This window comes from Aptenodytes forsteri, unplaced genomic scaffold (genome assembly GCF_000699145.1).
Source record: "Aptenodytes forsteri isolate BGI_AS27 unplaced genomic scaffold, ASM69914v1 Scaffold70, whole genome shotgun sequence".
NCBI lineage: Eukaryota > Metazoa > Chordata > Aves > Sphenisciformes > Spheniscidae > Aptenodytes > Aptenodytes forsteri.
In genome coordinates, this window is record NW_008795690.1 from 1,670,718 (window position 1) to 1,680,290 (window position 9,573).

The 9,573-nt window shown below is 40.6% G+C and overlaps 1 protein-coding gene across 1 annotated transcript; it reads right to left on the reverse strand.

Moving 5' to 3' along the window:
* Nucleotides 1–3,148: 3,148 nt before the first annotated feature.
* Nucleotides 3,149–8,956, reverse strand: CMTM3 (CKLF like MARVEL transmembrane domain containing 3). Its single transcript, XM_019473022.1, has 4 exons — nt 8,804–8,956; nt 6,880–6,975; nt 4,898–5,015; nt 3,149–3,177 (listed from the first exon to the last, which is right to left on the reverse strand). The coding sequence occupies exons 1-4, from the start codon at nt 8,903–8,905 to the stop codon at nt 3,149–3,151; spliced, it is 345 nt and encodes a 114-aa protein (XP_019328567.1). The 5' UTR covers nt 8,906–8,956.
* Between the last annotated feature and the right edge of the window lie 617 nt (nt 8,957–9,573).

Sequence of the window (9,573 nt, forward strand, 5' to 3'; positions counted from 1 at the left end):
GCTGATTGTTTTTCTTTCCTGTTAGTGGCTTTGATTCACAGTGTTGATATTCTAAGACTTCTTGCATTGTTTCTACATAGATTTGTTCCACACTTCATATTGGAAACGCTCATCGCTCCCTAGGTTTGTCTACTGCTGAGTGCTGTTCAACAAGCACAGGAATCCAAAATGGAAATAGTTGTGCTCTAGTTGTAATGAAGGCATGTATTAGCCTGTGCAGGTTTTGGAAACGGCTTCTGTTTGGAACAAGAATGTTTTGTGATCGAAAAGAGATGTTTGATTATGACACTGCTGGTACACCGGAATAAGAACTTCAATAAGGCCTCCATGCTGCAGGTGTAACATCATGCTTGTGTCACGAATCCTGAATTGCAGAGAAACCAGTGCTCCCACTATTTTGATCTTGTCAGTTGAGGAAAAATAAGCAAGCAAACAAATAAAAAAGCCAAAACCCAAGCAGACTTTTCCTCTGCCCTACACCAGACTGAGCTTAGTGCAATATTGCTGGCAGGAGATGAACAAAAGACTGAGTGAGCGCCCCCCCCCCCAATTGACCTTGAAGTAATTATTTTTAATTGAATTCTTTTTTTTTTAAATGATATTCATAAAATACAGAATTGTATTTTATTTCCATCATGGGAACAGAACTTTTTAAATAAAAGGCTGGAACCTTACACAAGTGCTTGACCCTGGCAGCAAACTGCTTAGAAATAAATGAAATCATCAAATACTTGAATGCTAATAATGAAATTCTCTGGACGGGCAATTCATTGCATGCCTGCTAAAGTAGTCCTGAAGCAACTAATGAGCAATTTTGTTTGCCTCTTCTGTTGATTTTAGGAGTATTCCAAAATGAAATAATTACTGGAAAACCTTAGCACATGTCAGGTTATAACATGTCTGTGAAGGGTAAACCCAAAGGGGATTGTTGTTTACACTGTTACTAGTTGCCAAGTAAGAGCACTGTATCTCCGATGTCTACTAAATATGCTAAAACTAATTCTTGGTTAAATTCTTTCATGCTTGTGTGCTGAAGATGAAGTTTCTCCTTGCAAGACATGTAAGCATGAGTGATTTGTCTGAGCGACTGGTCTCCAGTGCTGGCTCTGTGCTATTGTCACCTCCCCAGCACACAGCGTCCTTCCTGATGGAGTTTCTTGAAACACTGGTCAGAGGCAAGGCAGTAAAACCAGGTCTTAAAATAAGTACAGACACCCAACCCTTCTATTAAAAGAGGTTTAATCCAGCATGGTTTCTAAATATTAACCATGTACTAGTTTTCAGCTGTGACATGCAGTACATTTTTTAATTAAAAAAAAGAGAAATACAAAACAATTGAATATAAAAATGAGCCCAGGTACTCTGACGTCACAGTGCGTGCCAGTAAAATATGACAACAGAAAAGAAAGAAATGTGGAATTTCATACCAGAAAAGGTCCAAAGAGCTCTTTCTCATAAAAGCAAAGATTGTTTGTCACATTTGGAAACAACTATTTGTTTTGCTTTTATTCAGCGGTCTGGAAACAGGAGATGTAGGAGCTGCCTGTTAGACAACTCCGAATCTGGCCAGCACCTTCCCAAGCACCTGCTCGCTGTTAGGTACCGTGTTTCTGCCTGTCAGCAGCCAGCTGCTAGCAGGGAATTGGAACCCAAGCAGTAATTTTGTTCCAAAGGAAATCTGCCTTTATTGTTTTATCTCTGTTTTTAATTTACTCTGTTAGTACCATCTGCTCTCATTTTAATTACTTTTTGTTAAGGCCACCTGTTCTGGTACGATACTAATTTTTTAAAAATGTATACAGGTTTCTTTGAAATAGACCTATCTGATGCCATATATAAGGAGCATGCCATGCTTTTTCCAAGCAGTATGTGTTTATAGGTGGACACAAATATTTCAAGGTAGGTTGTGCTGTCCATGAAAACATCTTCTTGTAAATTCAAGAAGGCTTTTCCCCCAGAATACTAGACCATGAGATAAATCGTGTCCTTCCAGGGGAAAAAAACCAAACCAAAAAACACACACACACACTGAAAAAAGGGGTCTGGGAAAAGAATTTCATTGCAGACATTCTTTAGTTTGGAGGTTGGGGTTTTTGGTTTTTTTTTCCTTTTCACAGTGGGAAGGATGTATTGCCCTCCTGGGGCCCAGGTATCCTGAGTTTTACAGAAACAGTCGTCTGTTTTGTGAACGCAGCGGACTAAGTCCAGTGCTGCTTCTCATGGGAGGACCAGTGTTTGCAACACAGAGCATGAGATCAGACAGTGATATCTTGCACACAAATATTTGCAGGCTTCAATAGGCAGATAATGTTGGATGGTATTTGGCAAGCCTTTCTTACCTGTATGTGCAAACACGTACAAGGGCTTCCATGCAAATGGTAGGAAGGGGCCGGTAAGACGATGCCTCATCTGTTCTCTCTCATATCTGTGGTGAAATTGCAGAAGATGGGATGTGACTCCATCCAAGCAGCTTAAAAAAGTGATACTGAATGTTTGATGAGCCAGCTACCCTGCGGCACAGTTATACTTTGAGGTTTGTTCTTGCTGCAGATTTCCAGTTGTCACTTTTTCTTGTCGCAGATAGGCAGTAGATATAAATGTACTGAAACCAACATGTTAACTGTAATCTGTGCCTTCAGTGCTTGAGATAGTGGAATATTCAGACTTCAGATAAAGAAATACTGTTAGTTAATCAAGAAAAATACAAATAAAGTAGAGGCATTCTGAGCCTCTCTTCTTTGGCACAGCAAGAAGTATAAAAGCTGTAAGTGTTAAAGATTTGGAATTAAGAAAGCATATTAAAAGCTCTGCTTATACGTTTAAAATACTATGTTCCCATTTACTCAGTACATTGTAGTGCTGAGTAAGGAGGGGCAACAGAGAGTTGAGATGTGTTGTTTGGGTACAGGCCTCTTTGGCAGGTTGAACTACTGTAAAATCTGTAGTTCTGAAGGAGTATCCAACGGCATTGGGAATAGTCTCCTTTTCCACATCACTGCCCTGTCCATGCTTTGGTGATTCCATAAACAGTGAGGTGGAAAGAGGATACCAAGGCTGAAATAAAGGAGATACTTCAATCGGCAGTGCATTCAGCAAAGGGGAAAGTGCTTGATCACCTTCCCTTCACACTTGGTTGGTGTTCGATTCTTCAGTCCGAGTTGGAATCTGAGTCCTCATCTGAAACTTAAAACAAGGAACAATAGTGAAAATGAAAACTGGAAACCTCCATGTCAGCTTTAGCTCTTGCTGGGAGAGAGATGCTGCTCTTTGGCAGGTGTCTGCTTCAAAGGATGTGGCATATTTAGGAAAAGGCTTATAAAATGACAGCGCTAACATGATGGAGCTTTAAATGGTGTTTCAAAGACTTGAAAAATGCTGCTGAGAGGCACTTAGACCACTACAACATAGATAACAGTTCAGATGAAAAGTTGCAGAGATGATATTGTTAGCATGACCGCCAAGAGGAAGTCTGCTGAAGACATGCTTCCTGTACTACAATATTGCTGGCTGCTGTGGGTCACGGTTATGCACTGCCAGTTAAACCTATCTGAAAACCAGAAGCTTTAAGACGTTAAGAAATCCTGATGGGCCTGTAGAGGTACATCTTGCCCAAGCTCGAGACTCGGCTTGCAAGGAAGCAAGGGATTTCTGGCCTCAGCAGTTGAGAGCTATAGCATGAATGCGAGTTTGGTGCTGCAGTACTGTTCCTCCAGGGCAGAGCCCTTCTTGCACGGTCAAATCATCGACACAAAGCTGCATGACTGCATATTTGTAAGTTTATATATTTCTCTCTCCATTTCCAGGGAAATTAGATCTAATCTTTAGCCTAATTTTGTACCCTTTTCACCTGATCTTCTTCTGAGGTCAGTTCAGTTCATGGGGATAAACAGTTTTTAGTCTTAACAGTCTGTTTCCTATGATCTGTTCCTTTAATTCTTCTTTTCTTTGTCTCTCTTTTTGGCCTAAAGCTTGCAAAACACTTAAGTCTACTAAAATACCTAGAAAAGACTGTTAGCATTACTATATACTTTCTAGGATTCTGTACATGTCTTGGGTGTTTGTTTTTGAGGGTTTTTGTGGGTTTTGGGTTTGTGTGGGGTGTTTTTTTGGGGGTTGGGATTTTTTGTTTGTTTTTAAGTGTGGAGCAGTCTTTTTTCATCTCTGGGGGTGCAACGAGTAGTATCACAGGGGCGTGATGCCTGATTGGGGCTCCTGGGTACTGCAAAATAGCTACCTGTGTCCTGACTTGACTTGAAATGGGTTTGAACTCCCAACAGTGGGTCCATCTTTTTATCTTTGTCTAAGTGGATCTGTCTGATTTGAGGTAGACTGTGCCTTCTATATTGGAAGGAAATTTGATAACAATCTTGTTAATTTTATGCTGTGTGGCCCTTGGATTTTGAGGCCGTTTGCCCACAGATGGTCAAAGCTTGACCCTGAATGAGAGGTAATCATGATAAAGAGATGAGAAAGAGAAAAGCGCTATTGGACATAAAAGACTGTGGACTAATGGATGTTAATTATTAAGTTATCAAAAAAAAAAAAGTAGATGTTTATTTTTAAAGTAAGACATCTTGATGGCAGGAAAAAATCTGTGCTGCACAATAACTTCTATAATTGGATTTGGGGCCTTTCAAAGTTAGATGGCGCAAAACACTGAGAAACTTCACATTCCTGGCTTGCTCGTTATCTTTATAAATCACTGAAATTCCAGTTGTTGTATTTTAAGACTAAGCAGCTTCATAATTCAGCACAGTTGTGGCATACAGAACCAAGGTAGCCAAGAATAGAAACTGTTACTACTAAGTGAGTGCTCTTGCTGCCCTGTGAAGGGTGAAATGGAGAAGAAAATCTCACGTTACATGCTCGTTTAACCAAAACGGGGAATTCTACCTACCTTCTGACTTGTGCCCTTCAGGGGAATCAGAATTGCCTTGCTTCAGAAAAGTAACCAGGTCATTGAAGGTTATGTAGAAATCAATGGCGTACACTATCGTGGCTATAAATCCAAACACCTAAAATGGCAAAATAATACTCTCTTTAACAACAGTTCACGTCCATCAATGACAAACCAAAATAAGCCTAATGGACACAAGAAAAATTTTTAAAGAAAACTTAGGCTTGATTTTTTTTTTTTGGCCTGTGGGGGAAAGGGAAGGGAAATGTCCCTTTGGCATCAACTAAATTACAGCTAATTTGGGAGCCTGAGTAGTGATCCTCACAGTTGCTCTATCAGATGTGTCCTTAGCCGTTCCCCAGGCTACATCCCTCTCTGGCTCAGGGCATGTTCTGAGCATCAGCATTGCCCTGTGCCCAGCAGCACTGCCCTGTGCCGGGAGCTACAGGAGAACATAGCACCTCCGCTATCCCAGGGCATGTCTTTGTCACCAAGAAATCACCTCGATTTCTCTGGAAATAATTTTTTACTGGTTTGCAAGGAGACATGTCTATTGTAGAGTGAACTAGATTGAGATAAAATGATTCTGGAGTTACCTATTGTCGTGGTTTAACCTCAGTTGGCAACCGAGTACCACACAGCTGCTTGCTCACCACCCCCCCTCCGGTGGGATGGGGGAGAGAATTGGAAGAGTAGAAGTGAGAAAAACTTGTGGGTTGAGATAAAAACAGTTTAATAATTCAAATAAAATAATGATAACAATAATAATAATGTAATAATAATAATAATACAAAAAGCAAGTGATGCACGATGCAATTGCTCACCACCTGCTGACCGATGCCCAGCCAGTCCCCGAGCAGCAGCCCCCCCCGGCCAGCTTTCCCCAGTTTATGTACTGAGCATGACGTCCCATGGTATGGAATGTCCCTTTGGCCAGTTGGGGTCAGCTGTCCTGGCTGTGCCCCCTCCCAGCTCCTTGTGCACCTCCAGCCTGCTCAGTCGGTAGAGCATGGGAAGCTGAAAAGTCCTTGACTAGTGTAAGCACTGCTTAGCAACACCTAAAACATCAGTGTGTTATCAACATTGTTCTCACCCTAAATCCAAAGCACAGCACTGTACCAGCTACTAGGAAGGAAGTTAACTCTATCCCTGCTGAAACTAGGATACCTATTTAGTGTCAAAGAAGCAGCAGTGTGGCAAGAATAGGCTGTTTTTCAGTCTGAGAAGCTAGGGTAAATGCTATGTTGCATTACTCCATGTCTAAACAGAGTGACAAAGATTAAAACAAGGTCTTTGTTCTGAAATTGTGTATGAATTGGGATGGTTTGGTAAGGGTTGCTGGTTAACACTACTGGGTATTGTTCTTCCCTATCTTTTAAAATTATTATGCAAATTTAATTTATATCGCACACATTATTGGTGCTTAGCGTCAAGTTGCAGATGGAGAGGCTGTATCTTATTTCTGAACACAAAATGCTGACAATGAAGGCTCTCTCCTGGGCAGTCCATATACTGGAGGGTAAAATGACGCTGCTCTTGTTTCAACTTATCCAAGTAAAATTAAGCAGTAGAGACAGGATGTTGAAATTACTTAATTTAGACTGTCCTTAGTAGTTACAGGTTTGATTTCTTTTTTATTATTATTATTTCCTCCATTCAAGGATCTCGATGTTCTCTGCAGGAACAGAGAAGTTTATCTTCCCTGTATAGCTGGTGAAGTTAAAAAGCAGAATAGGTGCCCTCCCTAAGTAGTACAGTTAACGCTGAGCAGCGCTGTTAGGATGAAAAAACTATTAATTGATTCAAAACCTGTTTTTCTAAATAACCGACCATTTCTTCCTTGCTTTAGGCAAATCTAATTCTCAGTTAGTTAACTGAAGAAACTTCTGCTACTTGCAATGGGGTCAAAATTGAATTGTTTCTAAACTATGTCCATATGCAGTTCACCAAAATACCTAAGTGGAGAGCTCACATCTACTTACTCCTGCTGCTTTAGATGCTCCGTCATTATATTTTGAGACAGCAGCAATTGAAATGGCAAAGTAAATAATGGCAGCAGTGACGCACCGCAAGAAATCCTGTAAAATAAGCAATGTTGCATTCTCAGATTAGTCATGTAATTCCAATGTACAAACTCCTCTAAAAATTATTTCAGAAATTACCATTAAAAACCTTTGCTGTTGTGTCAGCGGACTTGCCTGATGCTGGAGTGTGACTACAGCCTGGTATTTTGTAGCGGATGAATTGCTCATCTGGGAAATATTTTTAAATGCGAGATGACCGGAATCTTGGCATTAGCTTCTGTTCTTACAGATGTTGGTATAAATCCTACTTTTAACATGTGTATGTCAGGCAGACCTTTCTTCAGGCCGAGAAGGGCTATATTTCTGTAACTTGGAGCGCAGCAAGGGCTAATGGAAGAATCATTCGAAATGCCTTAAAAAGTCTCATCGTTAAGCAGAACTCCTGCAGTACCAAAGGCTCTGGAGGAGCCTACCAGTTCCCGTGGGGAACAGGCATGTGCTTGTTTCTATACAGAAGTAGGCCTGTCTGTAGGAACTCCTCACTGAGGAGCTAAACACTTTGTTTAGTGTTTAAAACTACGATTTACACTTAGTATGTACACTTGTAACTCCAGCTAGCCTGAAGTGAACGTACCTACTGCTATCATCAAAATACGTGCTTCTGTGGCCGAGACTGGCTCTGCAGGGCAGGGGCCATGCCCTATAATATAAGCGGTGACGTGCTGGAGCAACAGTGTCTCTGAACTGTATATTAAATAAAGAGCTGTGATTCCCAGGGCATGTGTAAATCACGTGAGCTAGAATAATGGTATCTTGACCTCTGTTCACAGTTAGATCTCCTGCCTTTTCAGAACAGATGGATGAAGATACTGCCTCAAAACACGAATCCTACAAGAAACGTTATTCCTCTGAAATCAGGACAAGGTCAATTATCTACATTCTGTGGCTGGAGATATTATGGTAATGGACATAATAAACATACAAGTGCTTTTTTTGTCTTGGTTCTGGAATCGGATGCATGTAGAAAATGGGAAAACGATGGAACTGAGATTACCATCTGAAAACCATGCACACTGTCATAGTCAGTCACTGCTATTGTTTTATCCACCAGTGGCCTTGCTAATATTATTTTTATACATTAAGAGCTCTAATTCAAATCTCACTATGACGAACTATTGCAAAACTGTACCAAAAGAGAATCCAAATCGATTGGATTAGCATTTTTTTAAGTATTTGTACTGCTAGACAAATGCTCCCTTGGCAACGTATGTTTGAAGCAAGAGAGACATCCAGTGGCCAGTGTGCAGTAATCACCAGCAACTACAAACCTGAAAACTCCCCAGTGGATAGCCAGTGGTTTCCTTCGTGTGAATGAGCATCTGCCTGCAAGAGTTGCAGGGCTTCCCCCCTTAACAAAAGTAGCTGTCAGTTTGTTTGCATGTGAGTATGACTCTGCATCTCAACAGCACTTGCCTGAGAATTTTAAAACATTTTAATAAAGGTATAAGCATTACTACATAGCATGCCTCAGTTTCCCCATTTGTAAGGGTGGCGATATTAAAGAGACCCCAGCAGTGGTCAGACTTACTTCGGCTGATGTTGCCTGCTTCTGAAGATGCAGCACTAAGCTACTGGGCATAAATTCTGCATAATCAAAGCATAAAACCGTGCTTTGTGTCAGCATAAAGAAAGCTATAGTATGTAGTATAGCATAGTTTAAAAGTGCTTTGGGACCTTTTGAATGAGAGGCAATATGGACAGGTTTCTAGTAAGGGGGTGAAATAAGTTGTTAACAACCAGCCTAAACTCCCGTATAGTCCCTTTCACTCATGTTATACTGTACAATTAAATCTGTGTTTTTTACATTGCACTTTTCACTTACCTTCAAAGGCCAGTAGAGTCCTTTAAACTTCTCATTAAGTTTGGAGGCATAGGCAAAAAATAGAAACAGTGCCAGCAGAAACTCTAGGAGCGGTGCCATCATGAAAGAGGCAGCTAGAGATGCAATGTAGCAGATAAAGATGATAAATGACAGCACCTAGAGTAAAGGGAAAACACTAGTTATTCGCATGGAATAGCAGAGCCTCAGGCAGCTGAGCAGCTTTGAAGCGTTACTCTCCCTGCGTATCTCTGTCAGGGCTGCTGGTGATGGCATATCTTGCTTCCTACTTTTTTTTTTCTTGGGCCAAATTAATTTTCTTGTTTAGCATGGAATAAATCTAAAGTAATGGCGTTTACTTCAATGCGTGTGAAATCGACTTTCCAGAGAGCTTGGTGGATTTGCACCTCTCGGAGTCAGTAATTTGCTCTGGATTGTAAACAGTTCTGACAACATTAATTCTGAAAATAGTGGGGCGTTGCCAAGCAAACAGAGCTTTAAGCTTTCAGCTGTGACAGTTCTCATTTGAAATCCAAATCATTGCTTGGGTAGCCCAAAGTAACTCAGCATTTATAATCTTCTTAGAGTTGAAAGAAAAAAGTCTGCTGTTGATGGATAGAAAAAAGCTGAGAATTAACTATTCTGTGATTTCTGGAAGTCTCTGGTTCTAGTTTTCCAGTGTAGTCAGCTGTTTTAGAGAGTAATAGGGTAAATAACTTCCATAGATTTGTTTTATCTCCATGATGATTCCTAACTCTACAAAATAATAAAAA